This window comes from Lepus europaeus, chromosome 3 (genome assembly GCF_033115175.1).
Source record: "Lepus europaeus isolate LE1 chromosome 3, mLepTim1.pri, whole genome shotgun sequence".
NCBI lineage: Eukaryota > Metazoa > Chordata > Mammalia > Lagomorpha > Leporidae > Lepus > Lepus europaeus.
In genome coordinates this window covers 86,258,269-86,281,220 of record NC_084829.1, presented here as the reverse complement: position 1 = coordinate 86,281,220, position 22,952 = coordinate 86,258,269, and the positions used below count along the sequence as shown (strand labels likewise).

The 22,952-nt window shown below is 42.2% G+C and overlaps 1 protein-coding gene across 1 annotated transcript in view; it reads left to right on the top strand.

The window, feature by feature from the left end:
* UBE2J1 (ubiquitin conjugating enzyme E2 J1) overlaps positions 1-22,952 on the top strand; it is a 28,035-nt gene extending 5,083 nt beyond the window's left edge. The window contains exons 2-8 of the mRNA XM_062186501.1: positions 5,256-5,329; positions 6,551-6,682; positions 9,954-10,038; positions 10,303-10,408; positions 13,905-14,034; positions 15,427-15,546; positions 20,188-22,952. Coding sequence (XP_062042485.1) covers positions 5,256-5,329; positions 6,551-6,682; positions 9,954-10,038; positions 10,303-10,408; positions 13,905-14,034; positions 15,427-15,546; positions 20,188-20,466 — 926 coding nt within the window. The 3' untranslated portion in view covers positions 20,467-22,952. The remainder of the gene's footprint in view (positions 1-5,255; positions 5,330-6,550; positions 6,683-9,953; positions 10,039-10,302; positions 10,409-13,904; positions 14,035-15,426; positions 15,547-20,187) is intronic.

Here is a 22,952-nt window from a genome sequence, read left to right as displayed (position 1 = left end):
AAAGAACAGTCAATAGCCTGCAGGCCTTTCCATGCTGACCTGTTCAACCAAAGCAACTCTGTGTTATTTATTTTTCATATTGGAGTTCTCCTTAAGCTTTTCTTCAAACAAAGGATTTTATTTTCTCATCCACCAAGTAAGTTTGAAAAACATTGCCTTTAATCAGGAAAGAGATATTTTGAAAGATGATAATAAAATTCAACTAATATCTGAGTATGCTTATGAATTAAGCCTTCGGTGAAGGAGTTACGCACCGTACAAACTGGCGTTTAAGCGAGAGGATGGATGTTTGGTAGGCGGTTGCAGATGAGGTGAACTCCGGCACGTTAACGGTGCACACAGCAAGGGCCCAGCCTAGTCTGGGGCAGTGGTTTCCGAAGCTGACTGTCCATCAGAATGACTTGGAGAGCTCTCCTGATCTCCACGCAGGGCTCCTCAGAGGTTTTAACTTGCCCAGATGGACTCTAGTCACTTCTCTGAGGGAGGCTGAGGGTTCACAGAGACCTTCTTGAGAAAGTTACTTAAAGTTCTGGTTGGAAGCCGTCTAGAGAGTCCATCTAGATGGTGAGGTGAGGGCTGGGGGCCAGAGCAGCTTTGCAGGCTGAGGAAATGCCGGGAGGAAGGCCTGGAATAGAGGAAAGGTGGGGTGTGTTCAGAGATTTGAACCCGGCCTCATGTCCAGAACTTGGAAGGAAAGGGTGTCTGAATATATCTGTTTCTAATGCAGAGTCTACCATGCTGTTTTTTCCTCTTCCCCCTACTAGAAGCTCTTTCATAACCAAACCTCTGTATTTTAAAAATTTTTTATTTCAATTTATTCAAGAGACAGATATATGGAGGAACAAGAGACAGAGAACTGTCCATCTGCTGGTTCATTCTCCATAATGCCTGCAATAGTCAGGCCTGGGCCAGGCTGAAACTAGGAGCCAGAAATATAACCTGGGAATCCCATGTGAGTGGCAGGTACTCAACTGCTTGAGCCATCATCTGTTATTTTCCAGGGTGCATATTAGCAGGAATCGGGATCAGGAGTGGAGCCAGAATGTAAACCCAGGCACTCTAATATGGGATGTGGCATCCTAGGCAGCCAGATGCTTGCTCCCCAAACTGTATTTTATTTAGGGTTATAGCACTTAGTAGGAATGCAATAAATATCTGATAATCAAGTACATAAGGGGCTTAGTTCAGAGTAGGAGATGGGAAAGAATATTAGTATTTATGAGATAGGATAGAATCTTAGAAACTTATTTTTAAGACTAAGAATGCTTGATTAAAATGAAATTGTATTCCCAGAGTCCTGATACATACCAAATCGCTCTAATTATATATGTGAGTGTGTGACACTTATATGAGGGGACTTCAAAAATTTGTGAAAAGAATTAAAACATAAAAATACAAATTTTATTTCTCAACATAAGCTTCATCAAGTTCAAGACACTTTTGTAAGTGATAACATTAGCTACTTAGTCCAGCCCCAAAGAACTGGAAGTTCTGAGAATTTAACTGTGTCAGTGCGGTCTGTTTTATATTATTAACTGAAGAAAAATAGGTGCCCTTTAAATATTTTTTTAAAAGTTGTATTTGTTTGAAAGGCAGAGCAATAGAGAGAAAGGCAGGGGGAGAGAGACAGAGAGATCTTCCATTTGCTGGTTCACTCCCCAAGTGGCTGCAACAGCCAGGACTGAGCCAGGCCAAAGACAGGAGCCTGGAACTCCATCCAGATCTCCCACATGGGTGGCGGGGGCCCAAGTACTTGGGCCATCTTCCACTGCTTTCCCAGTAGAAAATCTCCATTAGCAGGGAGATGGACTAGAAGTAGAGTAGCCAGGACTCAAATTGACTCTGATGTGGGATGCTGGCATCACAAACTGGCTTTACTTGTTGTGCCACAGTATCAGCCCCTTAGGATTTTTTTAAGATTAGGAAACAGGAGGAAGTCAGGAGGCATGAAATCAGGACTGTAACAGGATACCTAGTGATTTCCCATTAAAATTCTTTATAAAAAGTAAATGTTATCATTCTTGTCCCTTCAGAAAAAGTCAACAACCAAAATGCCGTGCGCATCCTAAAATACTGTGGTGTGACCTTTACTTTTGACTTGTGTGCTTTTATTTTGACTGGACCACATCTGGCTCTTGGTAGCCATTGCTTTGATTGTGCCTTGCCTTCAGGAAAATACTGAGAAAGTCATGTTTCATCTCCTGTGAACAATTCTTGGAAGAAATGCTTCAGGATCTTGATCCCACTTGTTAAAAATGTCCATTGACAGCTCTGCCCTTGTCTGTAGCTGATCTGGGTGCAACAGTTTTGGTACCATTAAGCAGGAAGTTGTTCACCTTTAACTTTTCAGTCAGAATCGTGTAAGCTGAACCAGCAGGGATGTCAGTGGCAGTGGCTGTATTTCTGCTGTTAATCATCAGCCCTTCAGGGCGTGAGCAAGCAATTTTCGCTTGCAAATTCATGTGAATGATCTGCTGCTGTGGGTCTCATCTTCAGCTCCATCTTGTTCCTCCTTAAAACAAGTCATCCATTTATAAACTGCTGATTTCTTTGGGGACATTGGCCCCCTACATTTTTTTTAAAAGCAACACTGATTTCGCCATTCTTCCATCAAGTTTCATCATAAATTGGATATTGGTTCTTGCTTCACTTTTGGCAAAATTCATGTTGCTCGGATAGGGGATCTTTTCAAGCTATTGTCTTAGCCTTCTTAGCAACTCAAACTAGATCCTGTTCAGACATAATAACTTACTATGGATTTATTTTGATGCAAAAATTTTTTGAAATTCACGCATAATTTTTATATCATGTACATTTTCCATAAAGTTTTTTAAAAGATTTATTTATTTATTTAAAATGCAAAGTGACAGAGAAAAAAAGAGTTCAATCTTCTATCTGCTCATTTACCCCTAAGTGCCTGCAACAGCCATGTCTGGGCCAGGCAAATGGAAGGAGCCAGAAACTCCATCCTGGTTTCCCACATGGATGCCAGGGGCCCAGACACTTGGGCCATCGTATGCTGCCTTCCTAGATGCATCAACAGGAAGATGTATTGGAAGCAAAGCAGCTGGGACTTGAACCAGCACCCTGATATGGGATGCTAGCATCCCAAGTGATGACTTTACCCACTGTGCCATAATGCTGGCCCCTCCACAAACTTTTTGAAGACTTTTTGTATGTGTAACCTCTCTCCCCATAACATTTCAACTTATGCCTGTACATGTCTTACATTTATAATTCCTTTTACCTATTTCATACCCATCCAAGTCATTTCTACTGTTTTTCTCTTTTAAATATCATATGTGACTTCTTTTTTCTTCTGTCTGCTCCTAGCAGCTGGTACATACCTTTCATATAGCACATATTGAACTCTATCAGTGATTTCAAGCAGTTTCGAACACTTTCCCCTGGCCTTGCCGTCCTACTCCAGTATCCTGACATTTTTTAGACCTAAAGCTTGAAGGGAGAGGAGTTGGGATCTAGAGCACATATCAAAGGACTGAAATTTGAGAGTCAGTATGGAAGGGAAGAAGGAACAGATACAGACAGATTATAGATTGTAATGGGCTTCAAGTGCATTCTTTTAAGAGTTTTATTAGGCTGGCGCTGTGGCTCACTAGGCTAATCCTCCACCTGCAGCGCCGGCACACTGGGTTCTAGTCCTGGTTGGGGCACCGGATTCTGTCCCGGTTGCCCCTCTTCCAGGCCAGCTCTCTGCTGTGGCCTGGGAGTGCAGTGGAGGATGGCCCCAGTGCCTGGGCGCTGTACCCCTTAGGAGACCAGGAGAAGCACCTGGCTCCTGCCTTCAGATCAGCGCGGTGTGCCGGCCACAGTGTGCCGGCCGCGGCGGCCATTGGAGGGTGAACCAATGGCAAAAGGAAGACCTTTCTATCTGTCTCTCTCTCTCACTGTCCACTCTGCCTGTCAAAAAAAAAAAAAAAGTTTTATTTATTTGAAATCCAGAGTAATAGACGGAGGGGGCATGGGGGCAGGGGGAGAAAGAGATAAGGATTTTCCATCTCCTGGTTTACTCTCCAAATGGCCTTAATGGCCAGGGCTGGGCCAGGCCAAAACCAAGAGCCTGGAGCTTCATCCAGTTCTCTTAAGTGAGTCGTAGGGGCCCAAGCATTTGGGCCATCATTGGCTGCCTTCCCAGGCACATTAGCGGGGAGCTGGATCAGAAGCAGAGCAAGCAGGACTTGAATTGCTGCTCTGATATGGATGCTGGCATTACAGGTGGCAGCTTAGGCTACTGTGCCACATGCCATCCCCTTCAAGTGCATTCCTTCTAACATTCATTTACCATTGGAGGTAAGGGCTGTGGCACTAACTCAAAGATGTGAAAGAGTTGAAAATAGGTGTGAAATAGTGTTAGATGCTAGATGGAGAGAGCCAGTGAGAAAGCGAGAGAGCTGCTAGGCTTACTAGAAAATGTAGGTATGTTAGATGGCATTGTGTCTCAGTGGAGCTGACTGATGACTCTTTTAATAATACACAGCTTTTGGGTATAGACACAAAAATAAGATGGTTGGATTGAATCAGCCAGAGTTGAGTTTTATTAGGAGACCATGAAAGAGCTGAGAGAATGGATAGAGGTGGTGTGAAGGATAAGAGGCGGAGTGAAGAAAATTGCAGGATGAATGGATTGGAGGTTTCAAATAAGCTGAAGACTCATTTCAGAAGGAACTTAATTAGGATTATGGAGATTCCATGAACTCGGGGGGGCATTCCTCTAAGTTAATACAAGATAGTAGGTGGAAAGTCCCAAGAGGTTGAAGATGTGGGACCTGAGGGGTGGGGTGGTTACTATGCACTGAGCATGAAATCCATTTTATTGATACAGACATTTTCATAAGATAGACTCAGACTACCTGCATTCTCACTCCATGTCTAAGTTTCCTCATATGGAAAGCGGGGATCAATAGTACCTATCTAGTAATATTTTGAGGACTGAATTAATATGGCACTTGGATAAATGCCACCACATAAGAAGCAGATGTGAGTACTTATTGAAGTGGTGTCTTCCTTATATACCTAAATTGGTATATAACTCTCTAAAGGATGCCATTCTTCTAGTGCCCAGCTACCACTTGTTATTATATTGGCCCCTGGTTGAACCTCTGCTATATGCTCAGTATGTATATGAACTACATATTTTCCTTTGTAGCAGCTTTCTCTCTAGGCTTGTTAGTTTCTCGTACTTAATTGCTCAGAAAAGTGTATTTTAAATGTCTCTTTTATGAATTTTATTTTAGCTGTTAAACGATTAATGAAAGAAGCAGCGGAATTAAAAGATCCAACAGATCATTACCATGCACAGCCTTTAGAGGTTAGTTTCTATCTCCATACTTTTCACACAAATTTTAAGACTTTAATATTTAAAACAAACTCTTAAAAATTGCTTTTTTATTGTTTTGAGCCATTACAGATGTGTTTAATATAGTTTACTGATAAAGTTTATTCCCTGTGGTTCATGAGTATTTTATTAGTCATTCATTTTAGAAGGAGCAGATTCTGGTCTCTTGACAAGTGGGTCTCAGATGCTAAGTTGGTGTTAGGTCTGAGTATGAGCTGGTGGGGGGCATGGTAGTGGGTGTGGAATTTGGAAATTTCAGTCCTGTGACAGGTCTCTGTAGCTACCCTGGGCTTTTTGTACAAATGTCTCTACCTTTTTTCAGTCTTCTCATTTATAAAAGGAGGACAGTTAAAGCTGGTTTTATAGTTATAGTTAGAAAATAATGTAAGAGTGTTATGTACAAGTATTTTGCAAACTGAAAAGTGCTTGGTAACTATAAGCTGACATTAATAGCAAATGTGCTAATGTTACTGACCATTTATAAATAAGCTCTTAAGCCTTTTTAAGAGATACTGTTTAAAGGCTTACTTAATCCAAATTTATGGTTATCATTTCATTATATGATAATTGGTATTCTTTCAAGGACTTATTTCCAGTTAATTAAATCAATCTAATTTGTGAATATGTAGCAATACTCAGCTTTTTAATTTGAATAGCAGAGATAGAAAGGGATAGACAGAGCTCTTCCATCCACTAGTTTACTTCCCAAATGCACAATAGATGGCGCTAGGCCAGGCCGAAGCCAGAAACCTGGAACTCATTCCAGGTCTCTCTTGTGGATGGGAGGGACTCAGCTATTTGAGACATTACCACTGCCTCTGAGGGTACACATTAGCAGGAAGCTGGAGTCAGAAGTGGAGCTGAAACTTGAACCCAGGTACTTGGACATGGGGTGCAAGTGTCCCAAGTGGCATATTAGCCACTGTGCCAAGTGCCTGCCCCTTGGAAATTTTTTATGTATTTGCTTGAGAAAGTTATTAGCTCTTACGGCACATGAAAACTAGATTAAGTAGCTTTTGTTTTCAGTTTTTATTTATTTATAACTTTCATCCTTGAGACACTTTGTGCATTAGAAACTGTCCATCAATAACAAAACATTAAATCTTTCTTACCCAATATGTCTAATATTCATATTGATAAAAGTGGTGCAGCTTTTTAATGTTACTGATTCCTGTGCCTGCTGTTTTGGTTCAGGATAACCTTTTTGAATGGCACTTCACAGTCAGAGGGCCTCCAGATTCTGATTTTGACGGGGGAGTTTACCATGGACGAATAGTACTGCCACCGGAGTATCCCATGAAACCGCCTAGCATTATTCTCCTCACGGTAATTCTCGGCTACTGGGAACACTTATGGCTTACCTCTTTTTGCTGGCTGCAAAGTATAGTGAGGGCATGTGTTTTTATCAAAAAGGAAAGTAAAACACAATAATTTTGCTTGTGTGGTCCGGACCCTGGGACAGCAATTTGCCCTCCCAAAATAATGTCTCAGGAGCTGATGCATCTGGGATGTGCTAATGATACTGACGAATGGGTCAGTGTCCTAGCACGGGTGTTAGGAGTCAGTGAATTAAGGGGCACACAGTGCCGGGCACAGCACGTGACTCCACAAAGGGTCATGTTGTCATGCTTTGTAGTAACATCATCTCCGTCAGCTCCCACCTTCCCCCACATTTCTTTCCGTCAGTTTCCTCATCTCCACAGTGACAGTAATGATACCTGCCTGACTTGATGTGGGAGGACAAGTGTAATCTCTTATGGTAGCCTGTAGGATGGGGCCACGTTCAGTGTCCTCAATAAATGGTAGCCAGCCATAGTTCTTTTTTTTTTTTTTTTTTTTTAGATTTATTTATTTACTTGAAAGTCAGTTACACAGAGAGAAAAGGAGAGGCACAGAGAGAGAGAGGTCTTCCATACACTGGTTCACTCCCCAGTTGGCCACAATGGCTGGAGCTGCACCAGTCCGAAGCCAGGAGCCAGGAACAACTTCTGGGTCTTCCACATGGGTGCAGGGGCTCAAGGACTTGGGCCATCTTTTCCTGCTTTCCCAGGCCATAGCAGAGAGCTGGATCAGAAGTGGAGCATCTGGGACTCGAACCGGCGCCCATTTGGGATACTGGCACTGCAGGCGTTGGCTTTACCCACTACGCCACAGTACTGGCCCCAAGCCAGCCATATTTCTGTCTCAGATTTTCTTCCCATCTTTACAGATGTCATCTTCATGTGAAGGAAAGCTGTTGATCCAGTTTCTCTTTCTCTCTTTTAAAAAATATTTATTCATTTATTTGAAAGTCAGAGTTACATAGAGAAAGGAGAGGCAGGTCCTCCATCCGTTGGTCCACTCCCCAATTGGCCACAATGGCCGGAGCTGCGCCGATCTGAAGCCAGTAGCCAGGAGCTTCTTCTGGGTCTCCCATGCGGGTGCAGTGGCCCAAGGACTTGGGCCATCTTCTCACCGCTTTCCCAGGCCATAGCAGAGAGCTGGATCGGAAATGGAGCAGCTGGGACTTGAACCAGCGCCCATATGAGATGCCAGCGCTTCAGGCCAGGCACGCCGGCCCCAATCCAGTTTCTCTTGTTAAACATTCCTTCCTTCTTTTCCTTTGAACTACATGTTTGTTAATTCTTCCCTAAGCTCCCAAAACATAACAAAATACAAAAACTTTTCTGGAAAAAAACAAAAACCAAACCCTTTCTGAGTCTTTCCACTTTTAAGCTGTCTCTGTTTTCTCTTGGTAACCTCAGTGACCTCTTACTGTGGTTTGGCCTGTTGTAGTCTGACTTCCACTGCTAGCACAGTTGAAACAAGCTTACCTCTCTGGGGTCAGGCCACTCTGAGAAATCCCACTGCCTCCTCTCAGTCTCCTGTTCTGTCTAAGTTAAATATCTGACTTGAGGCAGCCAAAGGGAAACAAAATGTATTTAAAAGTACTAGATCAAGGGGCCAGCACTGTGGCATAGTGGGTAAAGCCACTGCCTGCAGTGCCAGCATCCCATATGGGCACTGGTTCAAGTCCCAGCTGCTCCACTTTCAATGTAGCTCTCTGCTATGGCCTGGGAAAGCCGTGGAAGGTGGCCCAAGTCCTTGGGCCCCTGCACCTGTGTGGGAGATGCAGAAGCAGCTCTTGGCTTAGGATTGGCACAACTCCACCTGTTTTGGCCATCTGGGGAGTGAATCAGCGGATGGAAGATCTCTCTCTCCCTCTGTTTCTTCCTCTGTATAACTCTGCCTTTCAAAGAAATAAATAAATCTTTAAAAAAAAAAAAAAAAGTACCAGATCAAGGCTCCTTTTTGCCTAGATTTGGCATACTGGAAAGAGCATCATTTTAGAGTCTTCCATTGCAGCACAGATTACATAATACCTATGAAATTCTATTTTGTCATATATCAAAAGGAATGTTGTGTATATAGTATATATTGTAATAAAAGGTACGTATAATCACACTTATTGTATTATAAAGTTCCTGGCATACTAGAAGATGCTTCACAAGCATTTAATGATAATGAGAATTGTTAATGTGGGCAAAAAGGCTGGCGCAGGGTCTCAGGACCCTACTGTGTCAGGAGTCACTTTAGTTGCTGGATCATGCAGAGAGCCAGATAGCGTGATACAAGGGGCTGGTGCATGGGGAAACTTGGTGGTGGTGGTGGGGGGTAGCAGCACCTGTTTACTTAGTAGGGCAATATCTCAATGGTTAGACCAGTGGTATGGTCATATTGAACACACTGGCTGAGAATCAACCCCGCCCTCCCAGTACTCAGTGTTGGGTACTCTCTGGTTCATTTCCTTTCTTCCAGAAAGTCTTCTCCAACTTTCATTGAACAAATATTTATTAAATGTAGGTCCTTACTAGGTCCTGTGGGTGCAGCTGTGACTAGGTCAGTCTCTGCCCAGATGGTGCTTATATTCTAACTTCATGCCTCTCTTCCTTCGTGTTTTTCCCCCTAAAATATTTTACAAGTCCAGACTTCAGCTGCTTTCTCCTATTTCTATAAGATTGTTTCAGCGGTCACTGGTGACATCAGTGTACCTACACTGCTACCTGACTGCTGGACAGCATCAGTAGCTTTCCTAGCGAGATGGCAGGTCCGTGCCCAAAACTGAAATCTTTACCTCGGATCTTCATCTTCTGCATTTCCATCTTGTTAAACAGCATCATCCTTCTGAAAGTCACTCCTGTCTCAAAGCCTTTGTCTCCACGCCCTTCCCTACCAGTATCTAGTTAGTGGACATGAAGTCCTTCAATTTTATCTCAGTCTCTTTCATGTCTTCTCAAGCTCCTTAACTGAGCCCAGCTCTGTACTGGGGACAGGGTAGCACCTCAGTGAATGTTCATATGTTAATTAGGTTCCAGATGTACATACAACTCAGTTTTAGAAAGGTGCTATAACACTTAAAATCTACTTTTATTATTAAGTGTCCAACAAATATGGTTTGGGGATCTAAGAGGACACAATATGTGCACCCCTAGGGTTAAATTCTTTTAAAAATTCTCTTTATTACATATATAAGCCTATAAAATATGTTTATATTTAGAAAGTGTAGAACACTAAACACATGCATGTAATTTTTGTAAATGCTTTATTTATTGCCAAGGCTAATGGACGATTTGAAGTGGGCAAGAAAATCTGTTTGAGCATCTCAGGACATCATCCTGAAACCTGGCAGCCTTCGTGGAGCAGTAAGTGTTCACTTACAGGGAGTTGAAGTCTTCTGTGACTTCAGTCGGTGCATAGTAATAATGAGACTGAAGCTGTTTGAGATATATACTTTGATGTTATCAAGTATGTAATAAAAATGCTCTCATATGTCTGGATTTCTGCCACCAAGTTGATACACTGTCCCTGCTTGTACCCCTTCTATGAAAGCCTTCAACTGTTTTTCTAGAGTATACTTACTTCCTTTTGCAAAACAGCTTAAACTGATGTTTTCATTTTCATTTCAGTAAGGACAGCATTATTAGCCATCATTGGGTTTATGCCAACAAAGGGAGAGGGAGCCATAGGTTCTCTAGACTACACACCCGAAGAAAGAAGAGCACTTGCCAAAAAGTAAGTTTTACATTTCGTTCTTTGATAAAGTCTGGTCACTCTTCGCGGTAATGGCTATTTGGAGACGGGTTCTCTCTCTTATCTTGCAACTCCGTCTGGGTTATTTTGGCTACAAGATTAGACCTTCACTTACTACTAATTTCCTTGGGGTGATAAAGATCTAATGAATTGATTTCATGCTATCTAGTTATTAAAAAGTGATAGTATTTCCCTAAGGTTTATTTTCCTAACATGGGACACATATTCTCCTAGAATATAGTATTGGTCATTTGTCTTCACTTGGACAGAATTACATATAGTAGAAAAACAGAGCTGTTATTTGTGTGGTGTATTCCACAAGATTAAAAACTCCTTGAGGACAGGGAGTAGATCCACATAACTGGCTTCTCTATTCAGTCTGACTAATAGCAAGTGCTCCATAAACAATCTAGAATAAAGCAAGGAGATTTTATTAAGTTGTGATTGTCCAGTGCTGTTGACATCTCCACTTTCTCCAGGGGCTTTTTGGTCTGTGTAACCATGATCAGTCATTTAGTTCAAAGTATCCTCTGCTTTTAATAGTGGTGAGGGCTAATTCTTTTTTTTTTTTTTTTTTTTTGTAAGGCTTATTTATTTGAAAGGTAGAATGACGGAGAGATCTTCTATCCACTGGATCAATACCCAAATACCTGCCTCAGCTGAGGCTGGGCCAGGCCAAAACCAGGAGCCAGGAACTTTATCTAGTTCTCCCTGTGGGCGGCAGGGGCCCAAGTACTTGGGCCATCACCCACTGCCTCCCAGGGCCATTAGCAGGAAGCCAGATTGAAAGTGCAGAATAGCTGGGATTTGAACTGGCACTCCGATGAGGGACGTGGGCGTTCTAAGCAGCAGCTTAGCCAGATGTGCCAAAACACTCACCCCATTAGAGACCTTTTTATTATTTTTATTTTTTAAAGGTTTTTCTTTATTTATTTGACAGGTAGAATCACAGAGGGAGAGAAAGAGAGAGAGAGAGAGAGAGAAAGGTCTTCCTTCCATTGGTTCACTCCCTAAATGGCCGCAATGGCCAGAGGTGCGCTGGTCCAAAGCCAGGAGCCAGGTGCTTTTTCCTGGTGTCCCACACGGGTGCAGGGGCCCAAGTACCTGGGCCATCCTCCACTGCTTTCCCAGGCCACAGCAGAAAGCTGGACTGGAAGAGGAACAACAGGGACTAGAACCGGAGCCCACATGAAATGCTGACGCCACAAGCGAAGGATTAGCCAAGTGAGCCAAGGCGCCGGCCCCCTTGAAAAGCAGAGTTATATATATATAGAGAGAGAGGGAGTGACAGAGAGAAATCTTCCATCTGCTGGTTTACTCCCCAAGTGACCGCAATGGCCCGGGGCTGGGCCAGGCTGAAGCCAGGAGCTTCTTCCGGGTCTGTCACATGGGTGGTGGGTCCCAAGCATTAGGGCCATCCTCTTATGCTTTCCCAGGTGCATTAACAGGGAGCTGGCTCGAAAGTGGGGCAGCTGGTATGTGAACTGGTGCCCATATGGGATGCCCGCCTTGCAAGTGGCGGCTTTACCTGCTATGCTACAGCACCAGCTCTGAGGCCTTTTTAAAAAATGATTTTGTTTTACCCATGGTAGCATACTATCTTTGTAGAAAGACTAATACGGTTAAACACTCTGCTTTAAACTTCCCTGACTTCTCAGTTAAAAGCGAGTACATTTTAAAGGCAAATAATTTGTATACAACAGATTCTTAAAGGAATATAAACAACAATGCTGCCTCTGGTGAAATAAAAAATACTTATCAATAAATACTAAGTTAATGTTTTTATGTATATTTTGTTTTTACAATGCTATTTCATAAATTTAAATAGTACATTCTTCTGGCGGATGTCCTAAACAGCACTCTGGCCTCAGAATCAGCCCTTAAGGCATTCGGATCTGGCTGAAAAGCCCGTGACAGTATTTCAGGCATGGAAAGCCAAGACACTCTGTCAAAAAAAAAAAATGACCTAAATGAAAGATCTCCGCGAGTGAGATCCCAGTGGAAAGAACAGGTCATCAAAGAAGGAGGTACATTTCTCTGAAGGGAGGAGAGAACTTCTACTTTGACTATGACCTTGTCTAAATATGATCAGAGTTGGTGAACTCAAAAGGCTTCCATAGCTTTGGCAACTCATGACAAGAGCCTAGGGTGATTACTGATGCCATAAACAAGAGTGTCAATTTGTTAAGTCAACAACAGGAGTCACTGTGCACTTACTTCTCATGTAGGATCTCTGTCCTTAATGTGCTGTACATTGTGATTTAATGCTATAACTAGTACTCAAACAGTATTTTTCACTTTGTGTTGCTATGTGGGTGCAAACTGTTGAAATCTTTACTTAATATATACTAAACTGATCTTCTGTATATAAAGAGAGTTGAAAATGAATCTTGATGTGAATGGAAGGGGAAAGGGAGCGGGAAAGGGGAGGGTTGCGGGTGGGAGGGAAGTTATGGGGGGGGAGCCATTGTAGTCCATAAGCTGTACTTTGGAAATTTATATTCATTAAATAAAAGTTAAAAAAAAAAATAGTACATTCTTCAAGATCCAAGGCTTTTGAATCAGATTTTAGTATAAGTACCATAAAAATAAGTTGAAAAGTTCTATAACAGTATTTCTTAAGTTTTTCAGAATAGTTTTAAATTTGCAAAATAAAAATTGTGAAGTAGTACAGAGTTCCCATATACTCTATACCTAGTTTCCCCTATTGCTAACAGCTTATATTAGTATATTTGTCACAATCTATCCCTATTAACATCTCATATATTTGTCTCAATTAATGAGCCACAGACAATATATATTTCTACATATTTACTTTCATTCATTCAAATCTTTATAGCACTCTGGTGAGCTGTAGGGAAATTTTGGTTATACCTGGAATAGGAAAATGCAAAAACATATCTTAGGAAATGGTCTATTTAATAGGCTTATCTTAATATAATATAGTGATAGATTTGGTCTTTGGGTTTTCCATAACTTTTCCCAAATCTTCCAGTTTGAGTGCTTTCCAGATGAGAAGGATTTTTGAGTTTTTTTCCTTAGGAATATCTTCAAATTCAATTTTTAATTGGATTATTTACTGCTTTATATGTTTTTCCTAAAAAGATAACTAGAGCTTTATAATGTACTTTTCACAGGCTTGGAATAGACCTGTCATGTATGATTTTGAGGACAGTCTAATAGAGAATGTTTATATTTTGTTGTATAAATTTAAAGCTTAATCTCCCTTAGATACTTGAGAAAAAAATTGAATTGAATACCTGAATTTTTTTTGTATGCCAGCTTAATTTACATATTTGTGTCAGAACTATAATTACTGTTTTAATTGTCTAATTTATAGCATATAGATAGATAAATGTAACATAGGATTGTCCGGTGTTCCTTTCTTTTATTCTTCAGTATTTGAGTATCTCGATGAAAGTGAATTAACTTATTCAACTATTTGATTTATAGTCATCAAAAAATTATTTCCTACCAGATCACAGGATTTCTGTTGTGAAGGGTGTGGCTCTGCCATGAAGGATGTCCTGTTGCCTTTAAAATCTGGAAGCGATTCAAGCCAGGCTGATCAAGAAGCCAAGGAGCTGGCTAGACAGATCAGTTTTAAGGTATATAAATTCTTAAACAAATTCTAATTATCTAGCTCTTTTGTTCACTGCTGAATTGTGAATGGAAATGAAAGCAATAAACTTCTATTGCAATAGTCTTAAAATTTTGTCATTACATAACTCAAAGGCATAATGTTTAACACTTGGGCTCTGACTTCAAATTCTAATTTTGATGTTTGTTAATATATGACAGCAGATATACTACTTAACCACTTTGTGCCTTTTTCTAATATGTAGGTATTAATGATACATATTTTATGGGATTGTTGTGAGGATTAGAGTTAATACATGTATTTCCTTTGGAACCGTCCCTGGTACTTAATAACGTCTAGTTGCTGGGTCCGTTGTGGCATAGTGGGTTCAGCCTCTACTTGGGACAGCCGTATTTCACATCAGAGTGCCCGTTCAAGGCCTGGCTACTCCACTTCTGAACCAGCTTCCTGACAATGCATCCTGGGAGACAGATGGTGGCCCAGCCACGTAGGAGACCCAGATGGAGCTCCAGCCTCCTGGCTTGAGTAGAAGGAAGATTTCCCTCTCTCTGTCACTCTGTCTTTCAAGTAAATGAAAAGATATAAGTAAACTTAAAAAAATTCTCTTAAAATAAATTGTAGCTATTACTATAGAAACAGAGATAAGAAATAAGAAGAGAATAATAATCAGATTCATCTGCAGGTTAGTTATTAGATGTGTACAGTCTTTTCTAAAATCTGAAAAATTCTGATGGATGAAACGCATCTGGCCCCATGCGTTTGCATGTCCGAGGAATCCTCAGAAGGAACAAGGTAGTCACAGTTACTGAGCGCTCCTCTTCCAAGCACTGCAGTGCAATGGAAGGGAGACCTTCTCCCAGGAGCAGGACCTGGAAGGGCAGGCAGCATGCAGAGAAGTGGGCGAGAGGCAAGGAGACAGCATTTTGTTTAACGCAGTTTGATCTGTTAGTGGTGCTAAATAAATTCCAGAATTATGTGTGGCTACTTAAAGTATTAAAATACTGCCTGAAGTCAGTGTTTGGGGAAATTGTATGCAGAAAAGAATGCAAAGGAGATATACCAAAATATTCATAGTATTTTTTATTTTAAGGTAGCTTCACATCAGTTCATGTCTGCCTTTGCCTAAACATTACACAAAAGCTTTGGTTTTCAGAGCTTTTTAGAACTGTAGCTTGTGACCCAGCGTATTGGTTTGTTCCCTCATCAAGGACAGCTCCTTGAGAACCAGGATTGTGTGTGCCTCTTCCCATAATAACTAACACAGTGCCAGACACACCAGTGCTCAGTGCTTAACTGCTAGGCAGTGGATATTAAACCAGCGATCAAACTAAATCCAAGACAGGAGATTGAGTTGGTGTTTGCTCTTGTAATACTGCTCTCGGGTGTGTGTTGTTCACAGGCAGAAGTCAACTCAGCAGGCAAGACTCTCGCTGAGGCAGACCTGAACCACTCGTTTTCACTAAATGATTTACAAGATGATAGACCTACAACATTCCAGGGTGCTACAGCCAGCACGTCGGTATGGCTTTTGTTTTTGAATGTTATGTGTGTATTTATACCGTCATCGCTGTTTGGAATAGGAGGAGAAGACTCCTAGATCAAATATTTGGAACGGATTCTGGCCCAGCTGTCCCTCTAATGAGTTAATTACATTGACCAAGTTATGCCTGCTTTCTAGGCCTCAGTTTTCTGTTGTTAAATGGGATAGAACTGAACAAGTTTTAAGTCCTGCTGTCCCTCTATAATTCTGTGATTTCTCTGAAAAGTTAGTTTTAGCACAGTGCAAGACTCAGAATGAAACAAAACGCACACATGTTAGCCACTTTCTAAGTAGACACTATGTTGGGCAAGTTTGTTAAACTGCAGTGAGACACTCACTTAACCAACAATCGGCCTCAAACTTGCTCTAATACAGTAGCTGCTGGCCACATGGAGCTATCTAAATTGAAATTTAAATTAATCAAAATTGAATAAAAAATGCAGTTCTTCAGTTACCCCAGCCACATTTCAAGTGCTCCAGAGACACCTGTAACACGTAGCTGCCGTGCTGGACAGTGTAGACACAGAACCTTGCTGTCATTGTAAAGGGCTTTTGGACAATGCCGCTTTGTCCAGATGGCACATGTAGGGTCTAGTGAATAACTGTCGGAAGAATCAGTGAGTGCTGCGGGTGGTGTCAGTTGTACCCTGACCTGTTAAAAAATAAGTGGTGGGCCCAGGTGGTCGGAGAGAATGATTAAAAGAATATTACCGGATCAACGCTAATAATTAGGACTATGGTGAAAAACAATGACTGTTCTTTTCTCTGTAAAAAATTAACTGTCTTTTGGTACCATTGGTTATGTAGGCACATCTTTATTTTTTTTTTAATCCTTTCTCCAGTTTATAGATTACTTTCAGGGGCAAGTAAATTAACCAGGAGCTGGGCCAATACAGCCTGTCTTTTGTGGGGGTGTCCCTTTCTAAAGAGTGCGCTCAGTGGTCTTGAGTGGTTTCTCCTGTAGACACAGGGAGCAGAGCGTGGTGGGGAAGCAGCAGAAGGCCCGGGAGATAAAAGATGGAGGCGTGAGAAAAACGTGTAGGTGGGCGAGAGTAAATCATGTTTATATGATCCCAGTGTCGTCGTATGAATTGTAGAGGAACATAATGAATTAATTATAAAGTTAGAATGTTTGAGCTTGAAATATTAAAACTTCTGGATTACTTTTCATCTCCAGTATTCTAATCATTTTTATTTATTTATTTTTTAAATAGCACAATTCTGTTAGAAAGCAGGTGGTTATCTTGTGTCAGCTATTAGCACAGGTACCTGTGATATAGCAAAGCTTCTGTGTATTTTAAATCTGTGTCAGGTCCTCTTGTTATATATTCTGGTTCTACCTAGTCCAGTTGCAGTTTCTGTTGTAATCATTCATAGTCTGTCTCACTTCCCAGAATGTAAGCTCCCTGGGCGTCCTGGTTTACTTTTGACTTCCCTACCGTATCCCAAGTATCTTGCATAGTGCCTTGTATATAGTAAGCGGTCAGTATGTAGTTGTCACTTGATTGTTTTGGTACTTTTAAAAAATGCTAAGAAAGGGGCTGCTGTTGTGCAGCAGGTTAAGCTGCTTCCTCTGATGCCAGCATCCCGTATCGGGTCATCCCATATCAGAGTACCGGGTTAGGTTCCGGCTGCCCTGCTTCCAATCCAGCTCCTGCTAATGTGTCTGGGAAAGCAGCAGCAGCAGATGGCCCAATACCTCAGGTTCCTGCTGCCCACATGGGAGACTTGGATGGAGTTTCAGGCTCCTGGCTTTGGCCTGGCCCAGCCCTGGCTGTTTCAGCCATTTGGGGAGTGAACCAGTGGATAGGAGCTCTATGTCACTCTGCCTTTCAAATAAATAAAATAAATCTTTTTATTTTTTTATTTTTTTTAATTTTTGACAAGCAGAGTGGACACTGAGAGAGGGAGACAGAGAGAAAGGTCTTTCTTTGCCATTGGTTCACACTCCAATGGTCGCCGCGGCTGGCGCACTGCAGCCGGCGCACTGCGCTGATCTGAAGGCAGGAGCCAGGTGCTTCTCCTGGTCTCCCATGGGGTGCAGGGTCCAAGCACTTGGGCCATCCTCCTCTGCATTCCTGGGCCATAGCAGAGAGCTGGCCTGGAAGAGGGGCAACCGGGACAGAATCCGGTGCCCCGACTGGGACTAGAACCCAGTGTGCCAGCGCCTCAAGGCGGATGATTAGCCTGTTGAGCCACGGCGCCGGCCTAAAATAAATCTTTTTTAAAAATTGCATTAAGGGACCAGCTCTGTGGCATAGCGAGTAAAGCCGCCGCCTTCAGTGCTGGCATCCCATATGAGTACCAGTTCGAGTCCTGGCTGCTCCACTTCCAATCCAGCTCTCTGCTATGGCCTGGGAAGCAGTAGTAGATGGCCCAAGTCCTTAGGCCCCTGCACCCATTTGGGAGACCTGAAAGAAGCTCCTGGCTTCAGATCTGCTTAGCTCTGGCCTTTGCGGCCACTTGGGGAGTGAGCCAGCGGATGGAAGGCTTCTCTCTCTCTGCCTCTGCCTCTGCCTCTCTGTAACTCTGCCTCTCAAATAAATAAATAAATCTTTTTAAAAATCTGCATTAAAAATACTAGGAAAATTGGCCAGCGCAGCAGCTCAAATAGGCTAATCCTCTGCCTGTGGCGCCTTCACACTGGGTTCTAGTCCCGGTCGGGGTGCCAGATTCTGTCCCAGTTGCTCCTCTTCCAGGCCAGCTCTCTGCTGTGGCCCGGGAGTGCAGTGGAGGATGGCCTAAGTCCTTGGGCCCTGCACCCCATGGGAGACCAGGAGAAGCACCTGGCTCCTGCCTTCGGATCAGTGCGGTGCGCCGGCCGCAGCGGCCATTGGAGGGTGAACCAATGGCAAAGGAAGACCTTTCTCTCTCTGTCTCTCTCGCTGTCCACTCTGCCTGACAAAAAAAAAAAAAAGCAACTAGGAAAATAGGTAAAGAAATTAAGAAGTTTACGTTAGACTGTACAGTGTTACTATTAGGCTAGTATCTTCCTTTTTTATTTTAATTTATGCAAGACTTGGAATTCTTTTTCATAGATACAGTTAATTGAGACCAGTTTATGTCAGAATACCAAAAAACAATACATTATCAACAATTACAAGTTAAATTTTTAATTTGCTATACATATAAACTATCCCAGATTATTAATTTGACCACTAGGGAAGTGACTGAAGCTTTGTTTTGGCTGCGGGTGGCTGCCTTACTTGCGAGTGTGATATTAATTCACGGAGGTGTTACACATCAAATCCCAGATCAGCTCTGCGTATTTTTTTTTTAGCCTGGAAGGGAGAGATTGCCAGGAGTCTAAATACAGAAGATAACATCAGACCATCTGTTGCTTTTTCATGCAGATTTTTTGCTATGGGAAAATACCGACAGTTTTATGTTCTTCTGGTACATCAGATTGAGATTCTGAATAAATTACTCCATTTTATATTAAAAAGCAAACAAAACTCCCTCATAGATGCTGATTATTCTAGAAAAGTGATTTATATTACTAAGGATTTAACTATGATTATGAGTATCTTAAGTAGGAAAAATTGTAGACAAGGTACTTAATAAGTGATACCATCCAAAAGGCATCTAAAACATAGGAACCTAATTAAAATTAATATCTGTATAATACTTAAGTATGTGTGCTATGCCATCTACAGTCAATGTTTTAAGGGATTATTTCCCTGACTATACTAATCGAAAAGCTGTCCTAGATGAGGCTGCAACTATTTTGAACCTAAACGAGATGCCTCCCAGAAAGATACACTAATAGCAACAAATGAATAATACTAATAAACAGCTGTATACCCTAAGCACTTTATATCATTGTCCCATTTAGTCACAAGTGCCACATTGGATATTATCTTCATTGTACAGAGATACCACATCTTGATACTGGCTGGCCAGAAATTGAAGTGGTAGAAAGCAATTGTCATTTGGTGCTTTGAGGAGGCAACCAGTGTGCCAGATAGAGGGTACATTCAGTCACACGTGACTGCCGCCAGACTTCCGGGCATATTCCCGAGGGACTCTGACAGCACAGAATATCCAGTACTAAGACAAGGACACTTGTGAACTTGTGCTCTGGTCCTGCGGCAGCGACTGTGACGAAGGGTAAGCCTGGTCTGAGCCCACAGCGACTCTTCACAGCAGCACTGCTGGGAAGAGTGTCTGATTTCAGGGTGCTGCCTGGGCTCTGCTATTCTGGTCGGAAGCATGTTGACATGGTAGGAGAATGTTGGAAGAAGCCGAGTCACATTTTTGCCATTTGAAATGGCTGATTTTCAAGTTGAAAGTGGAAATGAAACTGCTTCCTCCCTCGAATCTCCTGGAAGAAGGGAAGTGCTCCATGCTTAACCGACGCTGCTGGAGAGCAGACGGCCACCCATGGAGAGCCTGGGAAGCCTTCCTGGTCGTGCTTGTCGCTGGCAGGTTCCTCCTCTGCCTCCATGACGTGGGAGTATTCCCTCCTCCTCAGGAAGGAGGGCGTCTCAGGCTGCTCTTGGTAGTTTTGCCCCGAGTTGTATTTGGTGCTTGAGATTCTGCTGTATTCTTGAGTAGGCAACAATATATACACAAGCTGTCTTTGCCAATTTCCAACAACATTTCTTCGCATTTTCCTAGCTTGGAGTCCAGAATCCGTCGGCAGCATCCCTTGAACAACCTACCCCGCCTGCAGCTAAGAATACCTCCATGAGCCCTCGACAGCGCAGGGCCCAGCAGCAGAGTCAGAGCAGGTCATCCGCTTCCCCAGACGCCATGCCAGTCCCGCAGCCCAGAGACAACCACACTGATCACGGCGGATCGGCTGTTCTGATCGTCATCCTGACTTTGGCACTGGCCGCTCTTATATTCCGACGAATATATCTGGCCAATGAGTACATATTTGACTTTGAGTTATAATATTGTTTTGTGACTTAAGAGCTGTGACTCACTCAACTGCTTCATTAAACATTCTGCATTGGGTATATCTCAGAATTGTTTACAAAAAGATTATTTTGTATTCACCCTTCATTCCTTTTTTTGATCTTTATAAATTCATCACAGTGTGGCTAGACATTCAGACCGTGTCCGGCAGCAGGTCCCGCTTAGTTCTCGGGGCTGGAAGTCGGCGGTCCTCGGCTCACTGGCTGATCTGCTTGCCAGGGAGATAATTTGTTTCTCATGCTTCAGCTGCTTTTTATGCAGGACTTTTTTCTGTGTAGCCCGGTGACATTTTGGGCTAGAAGAGGGTGTTAAGTTCCCATGAGTGCTAGCAGTTACTCAGTAGTGTTTTTTGGGTACTGTGTTTCTACTTATGGAGAATGACACGGGGCAGAAGAGCTGAAAAGGAAGAGCAGGACTCCTCAAGCAGCTTCCTTCAAATGTCGAGAGCTCCCGTTCTGTGACTTTATGTCCTGAACATTCTTCACCGAAATGAGATCTCATCTTATATTGGAAATTACTTGAAGAGGAAGTACTTTGTAACTGCTTTGATATGCTGTTCTCCTGCTGTCCCCAATACACACCAAATTAAACAGACAGAAAACAGTCTTAAAGGAAGATCTTTAAGGAAAAAAGGGTCCAAGCCAGGGAATTGTTTGATTTTTCTTCTCCAAGTAAAGTGGGAAGATCTTAAGGTTTGAATGTTTGTTCTGCTTTGAATTGTATAACTTTTGAGATGTATTATATGCCTAGCATTGTAATCACTATAAATTTAATTATTTCAGGAATATGCATAATGTGGAAGTATTTCATGAACCATTTTAGTCGAAAAGCTCAGGGCTCAAGTAACCGTGACAGAATTAGGAGAACCTTTACTTAGAATTGTCCACCTAATCAAAGCCCAAGGAAGAATTTCTGGTGGAAAAATCAAGATATAACTTAGTGCCAGCCAGCTCCACCATCCCTCGTAGATATTTTTATCATTGTGACGCCTGGTGAGACCCATACAATCACAGGAGACGCTGCCTCCAGTGTGTTCAGTGAGCAACGCTGAGGGCATCTGGAAGTTCTTGATGAAGATTTCAGTTTTAAATGTAAGCAGTCCCCAGCTTTCAAATAGGTGATGCTCTGAAAGTGCATCATAAGTTCATGTTTTTTTCCGACTCAAACAATGTAGTAACTGCCCTTCAGCTTCTAGAGCAGTCCACTTAAGATAGCCCATGTGGATCTTGAATAGTTGTGGGGAGGGCATTCATAAAGTCCTTACGTGGTTTTGAGTAACTGAAATTATGGGCAATATAAAAAAATTATTAAATCATTTTAAAGGCAGATTTAATTTTTACTCCTGGGACTTTTAATCTGTCAACTATGAGGCACAGTTCCTGTTTTCATTTGATAGCCAGTTTTTCCTTATGTCTGCATCTAAAATAAGAACTTATTGTATACTGTGATATAATACAGAGTTGTCTTAAATTTTCATAGATTAGCATTTAAAGTTGCTTATAGATTATCTCTGTCATATATCTGTAACTGAAGTTGGTAGAGTCTAAAAAAAAAAATCCCAAGGACTTTATGAAGACCTCGTATGTCATGAAAATTTTATGTCACCATTTTATAACTTTATTGTCTTGAGAAAATGCATTCTGAGCTCTTGATTTGGAACACAAGATAAAAGAAATGTTAGTTCAGAGGTCAGTGGTCTGCTAGCAAGAGGTCCATGACCCACTGGGAATACCAGGTAGCAGCGTCATCTCAGCGTTTGCTGTGCTCAAAACAGGCTGGCTTCCGCTGCCTCCCTCTCAGCCTCGTGCCAGCCCCTGGGTCTGCGCGGTCGGTCGTGCTGCAGGCTTCCATGGCATGCACTGACATGGTAAAATCGAGCACTGTGCAGATCCCTCTCTCATTGGCTTCTTGTCCCTCACCTGTCAACTAACCAGCCACGTGCTTGCCTGTGCTGGGACATAGTAACGGCTGATACACACATCTGAAAGGGGCACACTTCACTCTCTTCTTTTCAGGTCACCTGTGCTCCCTAAAAATCCTTAAATTGATCCCCCATTGTGGGCAAAGTTGGTCTTTGAGAGCCGTTCTTAGTGAAACCCCACTGCAGGGTCTCTTCAGAAAACGATTCTTTTTAAAGGCCTATCCCAACCCCTTAACTGGCATGAGACCAAAATCGAGTGTATAATCTGGTTTATACAGCGCCAAGGTGTAGGATTTCTTCACCTCCCCGTTTTCAGATTTTGGAAACCCAAGCCTTTTTCTTTGACCAACATAACACACGACCGCATATCAAGGTAATTAAAATAGCATGCTTGAAAAAAAAGTCTGTTTCACCTGTAACTTTCTAAACCAATGAACCTTTCAAGTTTCTGTAATGTGGGGCTTTTATGTAGCACTTTACATTTCCATGCTGCTTATTGTTTTATTCTGAAATAAATAAATTCATCAAGATTCTCAACTAA